The sequence below is a fragment of the Marmota monax genome, unplaced genomic scaffold, assembly GCF_021218885.2.
Source record: "Marmota monax isolate L192 unplaced genomic scaffold, Marmota_monax_Labrador192_F-V1.1 WCK01_AAM20220418_F8-fsc00125, whole genome shotgun sequence".
NCBI lineage: Eukaryota > Metazoa > Chordata > Mammalia > Rodentia > Sciuridae > Marmota > Marmota monax.
In genome coordinates, this window is record NW_026695235.1 from 707,458 (window position 1) to 730,332 (window position 22,875).

At 34.1% G+C, this 22,875-nt stretch overlaps 4 protein-coding genes across 4 annotated transcripts; all 4 read right to left on the bottom strand.

Annotated features, from left to right (window-relative positions):
* Positions 1-517: 517 nt before the first annotated feature.
* LOC124089029 (keratin-associated protein 19-3-like) lies at positions 518-1,014 on the bottom strand. The gene has a single exon (XM_046438903.2). It carries the CDS (start codon positions 1,012-1,014, stop codon positions 796-798), a length of 219 nt encoding a protein of 72 aa, XP_046294859.1. The 3' UTR covers positions 518-795.
* A 3,146-nt stretch (positions 1,015-4,160) lies between these two features.
* LOC124089015 (keratin-associated protein 19-5-like) lies at positions 4,161-4,470 on the bottom strand. Its single transcript, XM_046438872.2, has one exon. It carries the CDS (start codon positions 4,468-4,470, stop codon positions 4,252-4,254), a length of 219 nt encoding a protein of 72 aa, XP_046294828.1. The 3' UTR covers positions 4,161-4,251.
* A 4,435-nt stretch (positions 4,471-8,905) lies between these two features.
* LOC124089002 (keratin-associated protein 19-3-like) lies at positions 8,906-9,898 on the bottom strand. The gene has a single exon (XM_058577284.1). The coding sequence runs from the start codon at positions 9,854-9,856 to the stop codon at positions 9,623-9,625; it is 234 nt and encodes a 77-aa protein (XP_058433267.1). The 5' UTR covers positions 9,857-9,898; the 3' UTR covers positions 8,906-9,622.
* Positions 9,899-18,237: 8,339 nt separating this feature from the next.
* Positions 18,238-18,738, bottom strand: LOC124088990 (keratin-associated protein 19-3). The gene has a single exon (XM_046438831.2). It carries the CDS (start codon positions 18,701-18,703, stop codon positions 18,485-18,487), a length of 219 nt encoding a protein of 72 aa, XP_046294787.1. The 5' UTR covers positions 18,704-18,738; the 3' UTR covers positions 18,238-18,484.
* Between the last annotated feature and the right edge of the window lie 4,137 nt (positions 18,739-22,875).

Below are 22,875 nucleotides of genomic sequence, written 5' to 3' on the forward strand. Positions count from 1 at the left end.
CATGGCCATTACAAGTAGGTCAGAATTATAAGGGACAATGGCCCTCAGTTGATGCAAAACATAGACTGCTTAGGAAATAAATATTACTTGCCAATCTGCTTCATTCCACCAAAAGAAAGTTTGAAAAAAATGCAAGGGCATGACTGACTGGAACAATGGTACCAAGATGATATTCTTTGAACAGCAATATCGTGTAGCAGAATATGAGAATGGACATCTCCATAGTAATTCCAGGAACACTTGAAGGACACTTATCCTCAGTGATTCAATGGAGGTAAGCTATTTTCATTTATCATTAATATGATATCTCATGCTCCTGAGTTTGTGTAACAGCACACTAGAAATGTTCTCATCAGACTGTGTTATTGGAACACAGACCTCACTTCTTCATGGTAAATTTCTTCACAGTAATTGTTTTGTTAAACTAATATAAGAAAAAACATAGAAAATAACAAAAATATATTTATTTTAAGCAATCAATTTATTAGATAAATGCAAAATATAATTGTTCCCTAGGTATTTGCTCGAAAGATAATGTCATAGTAAAGGTGGTAAGAAAATTAAATCCAAATGAGGAAAGTAAACTAGAATGCTTATAGATATTAAATATGCATTATATCATGAATGTATGGAGCCAGAGAAATGGTTTTATATGTTCATAGAAGTAACTTAAACAATGATAAATATCAATCAATTGATGATGGAGAAAATAGGGTGGATTTTTTCAGAATAAGACAAGGGATATGAGCAAACACAATTGAAGGTTTTTCTCTGCTTCTGTTTTCAGTAATACATCTAGTAGAAGTGAGAGAATCCACACCCTCCATAGTATGATGGGCGGCCCAATCCATACCCATAGCCTCCAAAGCCAGAGCCAAATCCATAGCCTCCATAGCCACAGCCATAGCAAAGTCTGTGGAAGCTGCCGCAGCCACAGCCATGTCCATAGCCCAGGCCACCAAAGCCTCCAAGTCTGTAGCCCAGGCCTCCATAGTAGCTGCCGTAGTAGCTCATGGTATCAGGTGTGGTGAGTTGGTTTGCTGTTCAAGGCAAGATCTTGAGTGTAAATGTCAGCAGGTGCAGAGAGCTGCTTATATAGTAGATCAGAGCATGTGATAAAGCATGTGCCCTCCTTCTGTGTCATTCCATGCATTATACTTGTCTGAGACAACTCATTAATCTATTGTCTCTTGAAAACCATTTACTAAGGAGGTCTGAACTTGCTTGGCTACCTACTTAGATGTCCTTTATCTTATTGCTTTAATTTTATTGGAAGAATTTCTGTTTTTTCCAAGTATACACATACCAAACCCTAAAGAGAATTCTTTATTACTAGCCACAAGATATCAGTCATTCAATACTTTAAAATATCTAACTAAATATATTCTAAAGGAATTGTGTGGTCATTATAATGGATTCTGCAATATTTCAAGTAATAGGCAGGCAGGATTTTTAAAGTTATCAATTTCTTGAAAAGACCCACATATTTTGTAACATGAGAAACAAGAAATATTTGATTCAGTGGCTGAAAGTACCAGAAAACAATAGCAAAACATCACTTGACTTTAGAGTTTTAGAACTTTAACTAACACAGTTGACATATTTACTTTTGGATTTGCAAACTAATATCCAAGATATTTGTACAATCACCAGTGGAGAGACTAGTGTATGGATCACAAACCCATCTCAGGAGAAGTTTTCCCAGAGTTCTCTATTTAGAACCTAGTTCTCTCTCTGTAATAAGTTCTGGCTTCAGCAATCCCACATGCAAGACTACACATGCTCCTTGCATCATCTCCCCCTCTTTATCGTTAATCATTAGACATGAGGCTTGTACCTTTTACAAATCTCACTTCAAGCATCGCCCAATGTCCTTTGCTCCACTTTTCATCACTGTATCCAGTTGAAAGCATGAAGCATGTAATATGGTTTTGACTATAACCATTTTTTTCAAATTAATACTATATCCCTTTTATGCAGATCTCCATGGTCAGTAAAAATTATCTTTGTCTTCACTTGGCCTGTTCTGAACCCATTTTTCATTTCCAGGCTATCTCTAACTATCCTGTCCAAAAATATCAATCAGATCTTTCTAAGATACTGATAAAGTTATTTATCACTTGAAACATATTTCAACTCTTAAAATAATTTGGAAAGTTAAAAGGATTTTTAGTATTTAGAACAACTTAAGAAATTCTCTAAAAAGAAGACAAAATTACAAAAAAAAAATTCTAAATATAGAGTAAAGAGACATTTTTTTTTAGGACCAGTTGTTAGCCGGGTGTTCACAGCGTCACTCAGTTCAGCCCAGAGAGGAGGAAACACCCAAGTCTGACCTCACCTTAAGCCTCACCAAGTGCACATTTTAACATTTGAAACTCATAAAACTTACTTGTTTCATATGACTCTAATTATACTGATAAGATATGTTTTATATTTTTGAGTAATATTTCAGTGACATAGTTTGAATACTGTAGTAGTTTATTCATAATTGAAAAGGGACACATTTCCCCCCCACTGGGTTTGTTCCCTGACCTATTGTCAAAATTAAGAATAAAATTTAGTTAATACTCAAAAACATTTTTTGAATGAAGTATATGGTTATATGACTTTAACAGACATTAAAGCAAGGCCACTCAACACAATGAGAGAGCTACTTACTGGTTATTCTAGAAAAATGTTCAAGGCTAGACATGAGTTCCAATAAGATGTCTGGTATTAGAATGTCACTGAACCCAATACTAGTCTTGCCCTGTGATACTTATGCTACTCTGATCCAACATCAATCCATTTTTACTCACCATTTCAGAAAAAATTGATAATTTCATTTTTAATGCACTATTTAGAACTGTAAAAAATTACATACTTAAGGATTTCATATTCTTCTTGTGTAACTCTGTCATTGAATGTGACTATGATCAAAGCCTATTTTTGGTTTTGAGGCAAAAGACTGTCTCCGTATATGGAAACAATATGATACACAAATGGAAAACTTTAATAGTACAGTGAACTATACATATTCAATAAAGAAAACATCTATTATTTGTGTAACTTATTTCTTCACTATAAAAATAAGAAAAGAACAGTTTGAAAAGTATGCAAAAAATCTGTTTGTTGCTTTTTGTTCACTGAATGCACAAGTTAAAGATGTCTCAAAGGAATTTTATTTAAAAGGATGGTATTTTGTCTGTCATTTCACTGGATCAAAAGCACATTTGCATCATTATTAATTTTTTAGAAGTTTTAATTTGTGACCTAGAATTCCATTCATTATGGGTAGAGGAAAAAATGAAAAATGTTTTTGTATTTTTTATACAGAGGGAAACAACTTTTGTTGTGCTTTCAAATATTTTTTTCTCAACTTAGATATAGATCAATGTGATCTTAAAATGAAATTATGATATGGATTATACTAAGACTATAACAGCAGTCATAATTATATTGTTTACTACATGAACAATATCCCTGTAGATACCATACATGTCAGAAAAAAAATGCTTCTAGAGACACCCTGTGCAGCTGATTCAGGCTATATAACTTGGTCTTTGACAGGTTTGCATAGTTCTGTTTTCACTGCTCAACCCACTATGGTGGTCCACTGACACTCAACAACATTGATTGAAAAAAGAGCACTATATGATGATGTTTGGTTTGATTTTTAACCCAGAGTTGAATTTTAACATTGGGTCATTAGATAATGACATTCAGAGTCAGATAAAATATTAAGTGTTTGGTTCAATTATCAGTATAAAAAAATAAAATGTTAAATAATCCTAAGTATTAATCTAAGAAAAGAAAAATACTAAAAAGGTATGGTGTGATATCACGACATATGTATATATACCAAGTCCTGATTAAATCAAGGCAACCATATTTTTCTTCTCCTTAATTTTTCTTTATGTTCGGAATGTTTTCTACCTTTCAATTTGCATATATTCATTTACATGCATTTATAATCATGTGTACACTGTATTTCTACTTGACAATTTTCAAAACTTAAGTATGGATACATAATTGAATTAAATAAACCAAACAAAAGCCATATTTTTAATTTCATATTAGATCATTTATTGGGAATTTAAACAGATCTGCATCCCCAATCTAGGATGAAGTCACAAAATGATTTCTGATTTCTCTGAAATTCTTATATTTCACCTGTTTTTAAGACTAAAGTCATCTAAGTCCATTGACTGAAGAATGTTTTAGCAAGTCCCTTCATAATAGCAGATGTTGAATTACCAGAGCAGGATTTCAATAGACGCAAGAGAATCCATATCTTCCATAGCATGACGGACGGCCACATCTATATCCAAAGCCTCCAAAGCCAGAGCCATATCCATAGTCTCCATAGTCACAGCCATAGCCCAGTCTGTGGAAGCTGCCACAGCCACAGCCATAGCCATAACCCAGGCCACCAAAACCTCCAAGGCCGTAGCTCGGGCCTCCACAGTAGCTGCCGTAGTAGCTCATGGTGTCAGGAGTGGTGAGTTGGTTTGCTGTTCAAGACGAAATGCTAAGTGTGAGTGTCAGTGGGTGCAAGGGGATGCCTATATACACACCTGTCCTGAGCCTAGCATGTGGTAAACCCGGGAGCCATTGTTTTGTATCATTCTAACTTATTAGTTTAGTTGAAGCAACTCATTAATCTGTTTGCTAACACAAGGAGAGGAATACAACTCGTTAAAATTTTTTAGATTGCTTCACTGCCTGGTTAGTCTGAGCTTGATCTCATTACATTCTTTTCTTAATGAGACAAAGTCTATGTCTTCAATGTTACAAAATTAAAAATTTCCGGAATAGAATTCTTTATAATGAAGCACTTTGCATCATACAACTTTGTTAGTGTTTTCTCATTAAATATATTCTTATTTCTATTTTTCGTATTATTCTTTGGACTGATATCTTTTACACCCATTCAGATTTAAATAAATGGTCAAGTTTAGAATCTTGAAATCTAGCACAGTCTGCAAATGTAAAATTTATTTCTTAGGTTGAGAAATCAAGGATATGCTTTCCTTCAAAACAAAAGCAATCATTTTGAGTAGATAAATCTGATTATCACTGATAAATATGGAAACTGATGAATAAAAAGTCATTATAGCAGCTCACAAAACTCTTTTTAATTTATCAATGTACTAAACTTTATGTCAGAAACTGAGGGACCGTCCAAAAATAAATTCTTTTATAACCAGCCTGAACATCTGTTCGCATGTACTCTCTTCATGCCATGACCTACTTTTCTAGAATAGATTCTATACAAAGTATCATCTAAATGGTCAGATGATCTTGGCTTCATGCTTTACATGCTTTTCTTCCTTGTCTACTATTCTTCATAATCCATATGTCTATTTTCCTTATCAAATGTCTCTTCAACCATGTGTTGAATTCATTCCCAGCACATACCAACACCATTTGGGTATTTTGTTCTTATCTGTTTCTACAAGCAGACTTTTATTGTTCTATTCATATGTCTGCTTTTAGAATTATGTATCTGCCTTTGCATATGTTTCATAGTTTTGTGTACTTCATTCCCCTTATTTACTAACAATCAGCTAGCATGCTTACACAAGACATTATTTGTTAAGCTTACAAATGTTTTAAGAAATATGTCTACACTCCTATATGCTATTTTTAACAGGGCATCTTAAAGTCCTGATGCCTAGGAAAATCCCCAAATATGAATCACAGCTTTGAAATGACTGTAAATAGAAACCAGGATGTGAAGGGAGCAGATCAGTCTTCCCAGAGATCTTCAACCCCCTCTGCAAATATGGGAAACCAAGCCAAAATGTAAGCTGCACTGGAATATGACTATGTCTTGGGCTTGAGTTTTCAATCAGCTTCGCATGACTTTAAACATGTACAAGAGTATTTTTGTTCTTTAGGTTTTTGTTTTCTTTTGTTTTGAGATCTGCAAATAATATTCTTGGTAATACATTTTCTCAACTGGATTGTTTCACTATTCTTCTAAAAAGGGAGGAAAAACCTTTGTTTTGTTGGATGAATGAAAAATGAATTTGACCAGTACGAAAGCGTAGAAATGATCTAAAGTAGAATATGGACTCACAATGGCTCATGGGTTTGAAAGGAATATTTAGCTCAATATTTGCCTTGGCTATTAAATACCTTTGTAACTTTTATCAAGATTTATTCCATCTTTACTTTTCATTCTGAAAAAGGTAACTGATGGCAAAATTTTTCATTCTCCATGAGTCATTTTGGAGGTAAGCAAATATAAGCATGCCAAGCAAGTTTAAGAATCTCATGAATGCTTGGGTGAATTTGTTAGGTTGTGTTGAAATGACCAAGGGCTGTTGATAATTGTAATTGCTTCTGATGCATATAGCTATGCCTATTTCACATAAAAACAGATAGGTAATGCAAATTTTTAAAAAATGCTCAGTAGTGAAATATGCCCTGATATATTTTTATTATTTAACCTGATTTATTTTCTCTCAAAGAAAAACAGTTATCTATCTAATGTATATCTCACTGTGATATGCATTTATATATATATATATATATATATATATATATATATATATATTCATAAGTTATGAAAAGATTCTATAAAGTATATGAATGAAAGCCAAAGCATTCAAATACTTTTTATCAATTTTTTTAGGTTGAAAAAAAATAACAATGGCAATATACTTTGGCTGCTGAACAGTAGTCTCCACAGACCTATTGTATTGGTAGTGTGGTTTTGAAATTGTGCATTTCTTCACCTCTGGCTTTCTTTTAACTGTTGTTTCACTTATGATTCAATGAAGGGATTTGGTTGCATTCAAGACTCTACAGTTTATCATATCTGCTCAGAGGCCTTGTGAGGTCCCTTTCAGAGGGAAGGGAGCATTGGAAATCCCAGAGGCATCAACTCATCTGCTCTGTGTCAGGGGAGAACTTCAGGGGAAAAGTGGAGATATGGTCATCACTTTTCTATTCGTTTAGAACATTGATTATTATAATTTATAGTTTCCATTTTTTATTTTCCTTGATTCATAAATACAAGCCATTTTGATCTGATAATCCTAGCATACAGTTGCTCAAACATTAAAGTCAGTTCTCCTTGGTTCATGTCTCTTTTTATTCAGTTCTTAAAACCTTGCATTTATGAGTTTCACAATAAATTTTGCCTTTGCTTTCCTTTTGTTCATTTTTTCATACACAAGGAATATCTATCTTGTTCTCAAATATATTAAATATTAATAGGGTCTTAAATATTGATTATATTCCACCTCCAAAGACCCTGTAGAGTTCAGTGAGAGACTACTAACACTGGGAATGTCTTTAGAATCTTCAAAACTATAAATACAATGTAAAAAGATGGGGTGTAGGAAATAATATTGGAGACAAGAAGTTCCTCGACTGTGTCAGCACCCAACACTGAAGTGAAGGCTGGCTAATCCCAATGCAAATATGCTTTCAAATTGATTTTAAACATATAATTAATTGATGCTTTACATCTTTACATATAGAGATCATTTTTAGGATCATTGATTTTTTTTCATTTTTCTGAGTCTATAGTGATATCTGAAAATTATTTTAATTTGGTTTACCTAATTCATAATAATATTAGTGATTGTTATATATGCTTCCAGGTCACTTTAGATATCCTCTTCATAGGCCTGTTCAAATATTTTGTCAACTTCATATTTGGCTTGTAATATTTCAGTATTTATTAGCAGGACTTATTTACATATTTTTGTATATCTATGCATTTTGTCAGACTTATGAATTGACAATAATTTCACCCCTTATGTAGTTAGTTTTATTTCACATTAAGTAGTATCCATATAAGAATATAATAATATAGTGAAATCTACTTTATTAATCAATTAATTATATGTTTAGTTCTGTTTGATTCTAATTAAGGAATATCTAATATTATTACTTAATTTTTTGTCAGCTTTCTTTAAAACTTATGCTCTTTAATCAATTATTTTAAAGGAAACTAAACAGACAGTGGTAATTCGGGTATTTAATTCTCATTACCTCAAGAGAAAGCCATATAAGTCACAAATAAATCAAACAAGTTTTATGATGTTATCTTCTACCTATTTAACTTTGCCAAGAATGCATCAGCTTTGGGTCTGATGATTGCATTTTTATATGTTATCCAAAGGATAAGCAAATATGTTCCCTGCAAGTAAAGATATCCTGGAATATTTCTTTGTAATTCTCCAAGAATCCACAAAAGCAATAAATTCAAGATCTGATACTATGATAATGCTATATTATAGTAGATGTATTAAGCATTTTCTCCTGGTAGTTGCATTGAATATTTTTATTTATTACTACAGAAAACAGAATAAATATTGTTATACTCTATTAAACTAAGTAGTGAAGTCCTCCACTGGAATCACTCAGCATTCCTGCTTCATGCTTGCCAGTGTAAAGTAATTTACTATGACTAAATGGACTCAAAGATCATTCTTACAGGCAGGCTGCATAAAGATATTTTTCTATGCTTAACAAGCAAGTCTGAAATAGGTTGGGTGTGTAGCTCAGTGAGAGAGTGCTTGCCTCATGCAGAAGGACCAAGTTTCAGGTTCATGCGTTGGTCAGATTTCCATTGCTGTGACCAAAATAAACAACAACAACAACAACAAAAAATCAAAGGAGGACAAGTTTGTCTTGGCTCATGCTTTCAGAGTTTTCAGTCCATGATCACATGGTTATATTTTTCTCTGAACCTAAGTTAAGACAGAATATCATGGTAGAAAGGCAAGATGGTAAAAAGCTTCTCAGCTCTTGGCAGCCAGGAAGCAAAAAAGAAAAATAGAAAGGGGCTGGAGCAAGATATAGACCCTAAGGGTATGCCTTGAGTGACCTACTTTTTCCAACCATGCTCCATCTGCATGCAGTTTTTACCACCTTCCAATAGTCCATTTTTATTAACTCATCAATGAATTGATCCATCGATGAGGTCAGAGCCCTCTTGACATAATCACTTTCCCAAATCTCCTCCTCTGTATACTATTGCATGAGGATCCAAGCCTTTGATATATGGTACACTGGGGACATTCCAGGTCTAAACATGATACCTGACACACAGAAACACACACACACACACACGCTAGTCTGAATCTTTCTGATTCATCTTAATACTTTAATTTTATTTGAATTTAGCATAAGCATTGTTTACTACTTATTTTATTCAGATACAGCTAAAGTTAAAGTTGGTAGATTCAAGGATCATCAGAACTAAAATTCTTAAATAAAAATAGATGTTTAATGTGGAATGTGGACAAATCTTCATAAACTGAATGTGGTAATTGCATAAACCCAGGAATAGAATTTTTAGGGTTTTTATTTAATTACTTTTTGAAAACACTCAAGAAGAAAAATGAACAACAAAGATAAAGCTAGCATTTAAACAAATAAATGCATTGATAAATGCCATTCAAATTCAGACAGCTGAAATATTCTATATTTATTCAAGTACAGATAGAGGACATCAGGATGCATGTAATTACAGGATGAAAAATACTCTTAAAATAGACTCTTAAAATATTTTTTGCTATTGGTTTGGTCCAGAGAAACATTTTTTGATTCAATTTTTGCCAAATTTGCTTAATCCTCTTATGGACTCAGAAGTAATGTTCCTCTGGGGAGGATTTCAGTAGAAGTGAGAGAATCCATATCTTCCATAGCATGATGGACGGCCACATCTATATCCAAAGCCTCCAAAGCCTCCAAAGCCAGATCCATATCCATAGCCTCCATAGCCACAGCCATAGCCCAGTCTGCGGAAGTTGCCACAGCCACAGCCACAGCCATAGCCATAGCCCAGGCCACCGAAGCCTCCAAGGCCATAGCGCAGGCCTCCGTAGTAGCTGCTGTGGTGACACATGGTTTCAGAGGTGTTGAGTTTGGTTTGCTGTTCAAAGCAAGCTCCTGAGTGTGAATGTCAGCAGGTGTAGGGGGGTGCTTATATACCAAACTCAGAGCATGTGATAAGTCACGTACATAACCTACTTGTGTCATCTTTAAAAATTCCAATTGCTTAACTGTACTCATTAACTCACTGTCTTCTGACACGAGGAGCAAGCTTTGCATTCATTAAATTATTTGAGTGTGCTTAGCTACAGAGTTAGGGTGGCCCTTAAAACTTATTGCATCATTTAATGAGAAGACTGACCTTGCTTGCTTCAATATTTGCTTTGTCTTCAAAGTCTGGCATACCATTCCCCAAATAGAATTTTTCATAGACAGGCATATGATGTTAATCACATTTAATAGTTGTGTTTTTCAAGTAAATATTTTTTACATGTCTGTTTTTCCTTGAATTGATATGCTTAATTTACAAAATACAGAAATGTGCCAAATTCAATGCTTTGTAATCCATCATATCCTTTTAAAGCATCTTATTCCTCAGCCTAAAAAGTGAATTATCAATCTTCTTCAGCAATAAGGAAATAAACATTTAAAGATCATAAAGCATTGATTCAAATGTTACCCACTAGCAATAAATTCTAAAAATAATGAAGGGATCTCTTTTTTAAGTTTTGAAACACTTATCATCATCATTCCTATTGCCTACTGCTTTGGGTAATAAAACATTTCTGATTTTTATGATACGGTTTTTATGATTGTTACTTACTATTATTAACACTTATTTATGAACTAAAATCCATTCTTTGCATTAGGATTCACTCTTTGTATTGTATAGTTCTATTGACTTTGAAACCATGCAAAAAATTGCTCAGAAACTTTGATCAAAATACCATCATCAAAATTTTAACTCACAGGCTGGGATTGTAGCTCAGTGATAGAGCACTTGCCTAGCATGTATGAGGTGCTGGGTTCGATCCTCAGCACACATAAAAAATAAATTAATAAAATAAAGGTATTGTGTCCAAGTATAATTAGAAAAAAAAGTCAAAAAAAATTTATCTCAGAAGCAACTTTAAAGGCTGATAAGGAATCTACCTCTCAGATTCTAACCCTCTTACTTGTCATATTATTTCAATGTTTTCCAAAAATGCAAAGAACATTTTCCCCTTTCTTTATTGTTTCTGCCCTTTCCTGATCAATATATTTGATATCTTATATATCCTTTTTAAAGTTAATAGACTTTACATTTGGAACTGTTCTACAATTAAAGAAAAATTGATTATAAATAGAGTTTTCTTATATCCTCCATATTTATACACAGTTTCCTCTTATTAACATTTAGCATTAGTATTTATTGCTCATGAATTACAATTGATGAACCAAATTGATAAATTATTAATAACTAAAATTCCACCATTTAATTAGGATTTACTCATTATATTTTACAGTTTTGTGGGTTTAGGCAAGATTATAAAGTCAGGCTAAAACAATTATATCATCATAATTTCACTGATCCAAAAACTCAAGTTTCACCTCCTCTTTCTTCACTTCTCTAAAATTTTTGGCAAACATAGATCTGTTTATCAGGTCTATAGATTTTTATGTTTTCCTCCAGAATATCTTATAGTCAGAACCATACAGTATTGTGGCCTTTTCTTATTGAATTCTTTCATTTAGCAATATGCTTTTAAAATCCCCTCCTTTCCTCAGTAGCTCATTTCTGTTTATCCCTGTCTACTATTCCACTGTATACATGTAACACAGTTTGTGAGTTCATTTAGTTCATGAAAGGCAGCTTTGTTTTCAAGTTATAGCAACTATGCATAAAATTTCTGTTTTGGTCAGTTTTTCATTACTGTGACTAAAACACCTGACAAAAGCCACCTAGAGGAGGAAAGTTTTATTTTGTGTCATGGTTTCAAAGGTTTAGTCTATGGTCAGAGGACTCCATAGCTCAGGGCCCAAGGTAAGGCAAAACATCATGGTGGAATGGTATGGCAGTGAAAATCATCTCAGGACAAGGCAACCAGGAAGCAGAGAGTAAGATCTGCTCAGCAGGAGTAAAATATAAAGTGTGAAGGCTCTCCCTGAGCCACACCGTACTTGCCTACAGTTATCAACCCAGTAAATGTATATCAGTGGATTAATCCACCTATTGTACACTTCACCTTTGAACATTCTTACATTATTATCTCACACATGAGCTTTTGGAGTATACTGCAAAAAGCTAAAGCATAACAACTTCTATAAACATTTGTGTTCAGGTGGACATAAGCTTTCAACTCATCTAAGTAAATATCAAAGAGTGCAATTACTGGATCACATAGTAAGAGTGTCTTCAGCTCTACAAGAAACTGCGGAATGATCTTGCAAATTTGCTGTACCATTTCACATTCCCCTAAGCTATGAGACTTTCTGTCACTCCAGATCCTCACCAATACTTGTTGCCAGTGCTCTGAATTTCAGCCATCCTATTAGGCATGTTAAAAATCCCTTTTAAAATATAACCCACCATGTGTTCTCCCCTTAGTTACCAGGTTAACATAGATGAAATTGTGAAATATGTAAATTTATTGAAACCCATCATTTTAAAAATTCTTTCTGTTCTCATTTGTTTGTTTTGGTGTAAGACAGTATGATTTAGAGGTAAATGTCTCCTAGCCACAGCTGACAATATACTCACATTGAGTGCACATACTCTGTAATAACAATGCTGAAGAATAAAGACCACATATGATTAAAATGTTATACTTGTAAGCCTATTTTCCTTCTTTTAGTAACTTTTACACTTAATTTTAGGAGTAGATAGTGAATTCAGAATGCACAATACACGTGGTGTAAATGCTTGGAGATTTTGATAGCAGTTCAGGTATAGATCTTCTGTTCTGCAGAGACAATGTATAATATAGAAGTGGACAGATAAAGTCCTTTATAATAGATTACTTTATACACAATCCGTTTCAATTCTCTCTTGTACAGTTATCAGTATTCATTTTAATCAATCTTTAGCTTCAGATGCTTATAGAAAACAAAGGAAGAAATTATATAGAAAGAAGGGTGCTTCCCACAATCTCCATCCTCTGGGTTGATGGTTTCTGTATTTTTTATTTTTTGTCCTGGAAAAACAATTTGCTCAGACAAAACAAAGAGAGACCCTTTGTACAGGTGCTTTCAGTTCCCCAGACATTTTTGAGGTGATTAGATGAAGGGGGTTTAAATGAGTCTCAAAAAAATTATCCCCCAGAACTTCTCAGTGAGAACCTATGGTGCTCATGTTGATCTCCTTGAGCTTAACCTAGGTCACCATATTACTGGAATTCCTCTGAATATTCCACAAACAAAATATTGTGGGTTAATTGATTCAAGTAGGGTATATGACTCATAGGCATAAACCAGATAATTCTATAAGTGTAAACATTTGGTGTAATCTTGTGTATTAGTGTGTACATTTTAAACCAAATGTACTTCATACTTGATCAAATAGTTCATATTTTTTAATAATTTTCTTTTGGTACTTTTGCTTTTTTTATTGGTTCCTTATATTAAGTTTCATAATATTAGGGCTCTTTTTGACATAATCATACATACATGGAATATAATTTGCCCCAATTCAGTCCCCAGTACTTCAAATTTCTCTTCCTTCTCCTTCCCCTGGTTCACTCAGCTACAACTCAGTGTGGCTGGAGGAGGTGGGTCCTTGGGGACATGCCTTTGGCTATTCATATTGTATTTGGCAAATGGAGTTTCTCTCTCTCTCTCTCTCTCTCTCTCTCTCTCTCTCTCTCTCCCTCCCTCCCTCCCTCCCTCCCTCCTACCTAATCATCATGTGAGCCACTTTCCTCTGCCACCATCTTCCACCATGATGGTCTACCTCACCTTGAACCCCGAGGAATGGAGGTGGTTGCTATGGATTGAGACCTCTGTGACAGTGAGTCCCCAAATTAACTTTTCCTCCTCTAAAATTGTCCTTTTTGGGACTTTTAATCACATCAGTGAAAAAGCTGCTCCCTTCATCTGCAGTTTCATTTTCTACACTTTTAGTTGCCTACCGTCAAACATGGTGCTTGTTTTAATCAGCTTTTTCACTGCTGTGACTAAAATGACTGTACCAGCACAATTGTAGAGGAGGAAAAGTTTATTCAGGGGCTTATGGTTTAGCCATCTCAGTTATCGGAGCAACTGTCCTGGTAGCAGAGTTTGTGTTCAAGCAACTCTTAAGTAGCCAATGCTACGTCACAATGCCAGCGTCACCTCACCTCATTCCATCATGTAGGCACTGTGTCACCTCATATCACCATGATAAGAAGCTAATCATACAAAACATTTTCAGAGATTTTACATTCACAAGACTTTTATTACAATATACTGTGATAAATGTTCTGGTTAATTATTAGTTTTTAATATTGTATCCAGTATATCAAATAAATTTTGTCTTGAGTACATATGCATGGGAGAAATAGAGTTTGCTGCTATCTTAATAAGTTTTAGGCATCCCCTGGGGGAGGGGTTAGAAAACTTCTGCCATGAACAGTGGGGGCAGAACTGTATGCCTCCACTACTTCAGCAAGCATGCCATATCCCAGAATGTTTCCATTGATTCTTTTTAATCAATATGTTTCCCAGAGGTAACCATCTTTTTAAATTTTAACACCTAACATCAATAGATCTTGTCAGTAGTTTTCCAAAAGGGATTTTAAGTTTTTAGTCTTCCTAGCATATAATACAGTTCTAGACACATCTGTAGCAATGTCCTGTTTTAACTATTGACTCCCCTTGTGGGCATGTAGTAATAATAGCAGAGTATTGTTTTATTTTGATATTTATCTGATGGGCAATGACAGTGGGCATCATTTCATATTGGTCATTTAGATACCTTCTTTTTGAAATGTCCTGCTCAAGTGTTTTGCCGATTTTCAAGAGGGTTTGTAATATCAGCATTGATTTATAGGAGCTCTTTATAGACAGATGTTTTGTCAGATGTTTGTCTTGAAAATATTTACTTTCAGTATATATTTGGTTTGTTCCCTTTAAAATGTCTAATATGAAAAGGTTTTACTGTCATGAAATCCAATATGTTAACATGTGTATATTTAATACTTCTTTGTTGTAATTAAGGAATTTTGAATGTCTCGCATTTCGTTTTTAATTCTTTTGTCGAGTCTCTTCATAACTGGAACTATTTTTCAGTACACTCTAAATTGAAAGATAATTGTTAATTTGAATATTTATTTCTCATTTAATCAACTGGAATCTATAAAATCACAAATGAGCCTGGCAGATTGGATGATGTCTTTCTGCCTTTTGAACTCTGTCAGATCTTTCCTCGGCTGTAGGGCTGAAGATTATGTGATGCATTCTTTATTTTTATTTGTTCTAATTACTTATACGTGACAGTAGAATGCATTTTGACACACCGGACATAAATGCAGTATAAATTCTCACTCTTCTAGTTGTATATGATGTAGAATCACCCCTGTTGGGTAATCATATATGTACATAGAGAAATAATGTCTAATTCACTCTACTACCCTTCTTACCTCCCATATCTCTTCCCCTCCCTTCACTCCCCTCTGTCTAACCCAAAGTACCTCTATTCTTCCCTAGCTCCCACCCCCTTATTGTGAATTGCATTATTTTTATGAGTAGGCATAGCTTTTCCTTGAAAGGAAATGAAGCTCTAGAGAGCTATTCTTTTAATTCCAGCATCAATCAATATAATCTTGCAATCAGATATGTAATACTATGGCAAAATTGCATTATACTGAAAGTGTTAAATACTTTCTCCAAATAATTATATTGAAAAAGTTTTATTCTTTAGAAATGCAAAATGTCATTCATTACTTAGTTAGTAGAAGAGTTTGGTATGAAATTCTGATTTACTCCAACTAAGTAGTACGGTCCCCAGTGATGACACTAAGATACACCCTCTCAGATTTCTTCATTGTGAGACTATAGAACTTCACTTAATTGTGTCAAAGAGTTGATAATATTATCTGCTGTGCCAATCCATCCCTGTGTTCAGTGAATAAGTCTTATATTCTTAATATTTTTTTAAATGTTTGGATTTGGAACTTTTACAACTTGATCTGACATAGCTACAGCTCAATTAGAAATTGACAAATTCGCCATTCTACAACAGAATATTCAAAAATCAAAATAATTAGAGGTGGTCCCTTGGCCCTGATAATTAAACTTTTCAGAGAAACACATGACCAGAATATTGAAGATACTTCATTTATCGCATGAAAGGAAGGTAGTGCCCATGAATGGGACAGTGTGACGGGGCAGGTGTATGCCAACTAGTCATTGAAACAGGTTTCCAGCCTGGGATTTACAGCACAGGACAGTTTTTGATCCTTAGCAAATGATTTCATTTTTGAAGGTTCTTTCCTCTCCAAGATGGTGTTAGAGTAAGAACTAAGTAAACTTTACATTATTTCTGCTAATTCCATACTTTATCCTTGTATTATTACCTGGTATAACTGAATTTGGTTAACTGAAAAAAAAAGGCTTCTACTTCATTTTGGTTTGAAAATCTAACTATTGTTCTCTAAATGGTAGTGAGGTTTTATTATCTAATTTTCATAAGCAAATACTTACTTGAAATATTTGAAACAGCCCTCTTCTTGTTGGCAGTTAAACCAAGGTCAGCATTACAAGAAACTGGGTTAGAGTGCATGAAGTTGAAAGCCAGTCATGGTTTCAATATAGATTGCACCAAAGTAATGACAGTGATTTTTAAAATTTCTATGGCCAATTGAAAAAATATTTCTCTGTGGTAATTTGTGGAGAGTAGTGACTTGAACCATGATCTCTGCCTCATGTTGTGTTTGTGCTGGGAACTTCCTGTGCAAAGGTGCAGGTCAAGATTATCCAGTTGCTCTAACGATTCCCAGCCTTAGGAAACTCTGTGCAAAGGCACGTAGTTACATCATTCTGAACCTTGAGCTCAGGCACCAGCTCCCAGGGATAGAGAATTCTGAAGATAAACCTAATGTCTCACCAGTGCTGCATCCTTCAGTCTGCCTGCTTTGCAGAAACTTTCCCACAAATAACCTTTTGATGATAAAACCTATACAATAAACATGTTGAGCTAACTCTGGGTCACTGATTCTCCATCAGAGGACAATGTCCCACCTGGTCCCAGCTTTCTCTCTATATGTCTGTTTGCCTTTTCGCAATCCACCATCTCCCCTCACTGGTTTCTGAATTAACAGCTAGCAGAGAGGTGGTGGCAATGATTGTATGGTAGAACACCACCACACCATACCAAAGTGGACTAGGAAGAAAGCAAGATACGATTTCACCCCAAACTGCTGATATTCAATATGTATTCTCAGAGAAATATTTTTGTTTTATTGTTACATTTCTCATCATTAACTGGGCCAAATAAACATTTTTTGTAACAACCCAAAAAGGTACATATTCTTCATGTGGGCACACTTTGGATAAGAAAGTTCACCAAGTTTTAAAGTGCTAAATTTAAATATCAATCTCATCTGATAAAAGCATGGAATATTATTTGCTCCTTTTCAGTTCCCAGTACTTCCCCTTCTCTCCCCTCTGTTCATCTTTCTCTGCTCTTCTGGTCTTCCTTCTATTTATTTATAGTATTTTTTAGAGTAGTGCTGCAAACGTGAAGCTCACTGTGATATATTCACATATGTAGTTTGGTCTATTTCATTACACCCTTCCTCTCTTTTCCTGTGCATCTCATCCCATTCTATTGCCTTCCTTTGCTCCATTGATCTGTCTCCTATTTTCATGGGATCTCTCTTTTACTCCCTATTTTGCTCTAGCTTCCAGATATGAGAGAAAACATTCTATCTCTGACTTTCTGAGTCTGACTTGGGCCACTTAGTATGATGTTTTCCAGTTCCAACCATTTACCAGGGAATGCCAACATTCCATTCTTCCTTATGGTTGAGTAAAATTTCTTCATTCATCTGTTGATGGGTATCTGGGATGGTTTCATAACTTGGGTATTGTGAATTATTCTACCACAAATATTGATTTGCCTGTATCACTATACAATACTGATTTTTAGATCTTTCAGACATATACCAAGCAGTGGGCTAGCTGGGTGTTATGTTGGTTTCATTCAGAGTTCTTTGAGAAATCTTCCTTTCAGAGATCTTGTACTCATTTGCAGTTCCAAGTACAATAAATCAGTACTTCAATATTTTAATTCTTAACATATAGATGTATATATGTGTATATATATATATATATATATATATATATATATATATATATTTATTTATTTATAATTTTTTAACCAGGGATTGAACCCAGGGGTATTCAATACTAAGCCACATTTGCAGTCCTTTTTTTAAACCAAGTGTATTAACAAGTATAGTAAAAAGTTAAATGAAAAATGAAAGCCATGAATGCTGTTTTAAATTAGGATAATTTATTGTAAAGGGAAACTAAAAATGATACATTTTGTAAAGTATAGATGGGGATACAAGAAGACATGATGTAGGCAATTATAAGATGATAATTATTCTTAAAACTGTAGATGCTAAATTCTCCTCAATCTTCGCTCGGCCCAGGGTGACCTTGTTTGCTTTAGTTGATTGAAGTCTAGTACTGGTGATCTTCTTTTGACTTTAGGTGTTGGTTTTCCAGGACACCCACGATTTTAGTAGAAGCGAGAAAATCCATATCCTCCATAGTATGATGGGCGGCCCAATCCATAACCATAACCTCCAAAGCCAGAGCCATATCCATAGCCTCCATAGCCACAGCCATAGCCCAGTCTGCGGAAGCTGCCACAGCCACAGCCATAGCCATAGCCCAGGCCACCGAAGCCTCCAAGGCCGTAGCCCAGGCCTCCATAGTAGCTGCCATAGTAGCTCATGGTGTCAGGAGTGGTGAGTTGGTTTGCTGTTCAGGGCGAGATCACAAGTGTGAATGCCAACATGAGCAGAAGGATGCTTATATACCCTGGCGGAGCACAGAATAGTCATGAGCACACCCTCCTTTTGTGTCACTCTAGGTATTACCTTTAATGTCATAACTCATTAATCTGCTATCTCATGACACAGAGAGGCCCTTATTCTCATTAAAATACTTCAGTTTATTTAATGTTCTATTTGGGATGTCCTTTAACTTAATGTCTCACCTTTATGAGAAGAAATGACTGACTCTTCAAAATACACACATTCCAAGCCTTAAATAAAATGGCTTGCTACCAAGTACATTGCATCATCTACATGTGATATATTTTTATTTTATTTTATTTTTACAATTAAACATTATCTCTGTTCTGTTATCTCCCAAAATGATGACTCTATCTCCTACTATATCCATACCTATTGGCTCAGTTTGCAGATGTTGCATCTGAATTTTTCAAAAAGAAAACATATTTCTCAAAGTGAAGACTTAAGAAAGGGCCTATTCTTGAAATATATGAAAGCATTTTAAATCAAAAAGTCTTTGTTGGCCTGCTGTGTACAATAGCCTATGGTCTCATGGGAAGAAGGTGCATGGCGAATTTTAGCATTTTAATCATAATAATCTTTGTAATATTTTGGAATTACACACCAGCTTCAGAAACCTTTTAGGCTGTAAAATACATAACCATTAATTCAAAATCTGTCTTGTAATCAGGCTTATCAGAGTAATAGTTTAGTTTTTATTTGAAATCCCCTACGTCCCCCCTATATTTGGTTCTATTCAAAGTCCTACAAAATTGCAGGTTGTGTCTTTTCTATTTTACACACTCCAGCCAATTTCTTCCTCTCTTTCCCCTTTCAGAAATGCATGCACAACCTTATTTTAATTCATACTTTACCTTTTCTTTTCTTCCTGCTCTCACAGTGCTTACTAGGAACAGCCACATAAAAGAACACAGTTGTCTCACCTTTTGCACTGACTTCCTTTTATTTATCTCAATTAATGCTTCCTCATTTCTCCTTCACCTTCATATTAACTACAAGGTATTTACCTTTGTTTTTGTGTCTATTTGGTATCCAGTTATTCTCTGGCAAACCTTAGACTACTCCCTCCTTATCTGTTAAAAGACTTTCTTTCTGGTATCCTGTTAAAAACATACCCCATTCCCTAAGGCTTTCTGTCAGATTTAAACATGTAGGTGGTCTTCAAGGTTTTCACAATGAAGTCACAGTGGCAAAATGCCATATATCCATGAGGAAATTTGGCCTCGGCTCATTAGACCAGCAGTTCACGAGTCAATGCACCAGGTCCAAGACTGGCCCTCTCCTGGTTTAATCTCCATGTAGCACTAACTTTCAGCTTGGATCACTAAAAGCACATTTAATTCATATGACTTTGAACATGTTACTGAGTTTTTATGAGGTTTACAAGTATTCTTTCAAAGGTAAATTTCCTATAATAAATTGTTCAGTTCTTGTAAACAACACACTAGGGAATTAATAACTGTTTATTGAACTACTGGAGAAGTCCTACGTAGATTGACAGGAAATCGCTTAGCTCTCCCAATCTGGGCAATACCCTTAGGACACCTTAGCAAGTTGCTCTGAGAGAAAAATGGCTCAGTATGTCTTTTAATGTGTTAGAGGAGAGTTTAACCTAAAATGTTCTTTGATTTTCATATAAATAATGTTTTACTCTTATTTCTCAACTGAACTTGAAATGGTTGATAAAGTTGTTAAGCTGAATTTTAAACCTCTCTCTTTTACTCTGTGTGTTTTTTTTTTTTTTTTTGTACTGGGGATTGAACCTAGGGTAGTTTGGCACTGGACTACACCCCCCGCATTTTTATTCATTTTTTGTTTTTATTTTGAGACAGGCTTTCACCAGGTTGCCGCAGACTTGCTAATGAATTTTTATTCTCAATGAGAATTTTTGAATACCTAGAAGCACAAATAATAGTTAAGATACCACATTTTGTCCATATAACTCAGCCAAGTAAAGTGAGAATGACTATTAGCTAACAGGTGTTTGAGATGGATAAGTACACATCCACAAAAATGTAAAACCAGGCAAGACATAAATTCAAAACCTCAATAATCAAATAAGTGACTATCCTTCTTATTCTTATTGAAGGAATAAAACATAACATTTTCCACAAAACCAATTATTATTAGCTGTAAAAGAAAAAAATTACTCAACTATACAATTTACAGAACATGTTTTCCCTTGTTTGTTTCAAGTGAAAGAATAAACAAATGAAGATATCCATTATAATAGAGTGACATACATTTTTTTGAATAGATATTGGTTGTATGCTAAGTTGTAAAACCTAAAGTGAACTGAAAAATGATCTTTTTTATTTTTTCTTTTCTCTTTCAAATTTACTTTGAAACTATACTGAAATAACTCCATCATAATAGATAGAAAAAAGGAAAATAGTTTCGTACTTGGGATGAGTGACAGCCTTTACCTGCATGTAAAGGAAGCTTTTGTTGTAAATTCGAACACTTTCCCTTAACTCAGACACAAATTAATAAAATCTCAAAATGTATATTACAAAAATATGTTAATTCATTCTAATTATTCTGATAATTTATTTTCTTTGCAACTTTGTAATATCTCCTCAAGCCGTAGATATGTTGACTTGCACAAAACAGAATATTTTAGAATTCACCTTTATTAGTTAACATTCTTTTCAGGAAGTTTCTGAACATTATCTGCCTTACTTCCCCACCCCCTGTCATGAAGGAACAACATGTGAAAAGCAGAAATCATCAATTCTGACTGAGGTTTATTTTGTTTTATCTTTGTACTGTATGAAGAAATTCAAGTCTTTCATATAAAAAGACATGATCTTGAGTATGGACTTGTAACATTAGTCATTCTTCACTTGCCTTTAGGTACAGCTAATTAGCAAATGATACATCGGAGATAAAATACAATAAAAAATTAACAATAAGAATGTTAAAGAAAAAAGAAGTCTAATGTAATTAAGAGATAGAACTAATCTCCACAAACACTGCAATAAAATTCAAGCCATTCATGGAAATAAGAATTTTCCATATGGCATTCAAGTTTGGAGTATGCAATGAAAGAAAACTAGCATTGTGGAGAGGGCACGGGGCTTGTGGTAAACTATTTTCTGGACTTGATTCTGAAACTTGTGATGTTTGTTATTCCAGTTGAGTCACTGTTGAAGTTTCCACACCTGCTCTATAGGGGGCAGCACTGTGCAATAGCCAATGTTGGATACAGCTACTGTTTCTGCTGAATTTCATCACATCTAATTATAATAATAATAATAATAATAATAATAATAATAATAATAATAGACTATACTTTATGCCATCACTTGAATGTGCCCTTCTATTTTGGAAAAGCAATATATTTCTAGATATTAAGTGGATTATATTATGTGAAACACCCACAAGGAAACACTTGTGATGAATACTAATTGATTACAAATCTAATGGAAAAAAGAAAGAAAGAAGTTGGGGGAAGAGAGAACAAGCAAACAAACTTTTCTGATGAATGATGATTCTCATCAAATAAAACTGCATGGAAATTTATTTCTTGATTATATCTGGACTTTTATTTTCCTTTTGCAATTGGAAAAGTCTTTAATGTCATGAGGATGATAGTATAGTAAAGAAAAGATGGAGAGAATCGTTGCACACCACAGAGGAACTGTGACAAAAAAATAACTAAACAAACTCAATATTCTTAGCACTACATATATTTTAATTACCTAACTTGAAATACATTTAGTAACTTGATTTAAAAAAAAAAGTCTATTTGTAGGGAAAATCCCAAGTAAAATAATACATCATATAGAATGGATTGAGTAATATTACACATAACCATGACATTTTAAAGATATATATATATATATATATATATTTTTTTTTTTTTCCTCTCTGAAATTTAGAGAAAGATTTTGGTCTCCCATTGTTATTTTCTTATGAAGAAAGAGATCAATAAGCACACATTTTGAAAGAATGGATGTGTTGTGTGGTACTATTTTGGACTGCATTGAAATGTATAATTGTATAAAATTAAGAATATGTAAATGTCTTTATTAGCATAAATACACAGTTGAAAAATATTAAAATTTACTTTTTTAGTATTGTCAAG

Bases quoted from the DNA above. Each gene is read 5' to 3' on its own strand.
- LOC124089029 (XM_046438903.2), bottom strand. From the start codon at position 1,014: ATGAGCTACTACGGCAGCTACTATGGAGGCCTGGGCTACAGACTTGGA.
- LOC124089015 (XM_046438872.2), bottom strand. From the start codon at position 4,470: ATGAGCTACTACGGCAGCTACTGTGGAGGCCCGAGCTACGGCCTTGGA.
- LOC124089002 (XM_058577284.1), bottom strand. From the start codon at position 9,856: ATGTGTCACCACAGCAGCTACTACGGAGGCCTGCGCTATGGCCTTGGA.
- LOC124088990 (XM_046438831.2), bottom strand. From the start codon at position 18,703: ATGAGCTACTATGGCAGCTACTATGGAGGCCTGGGCTACGGCCTTGGA.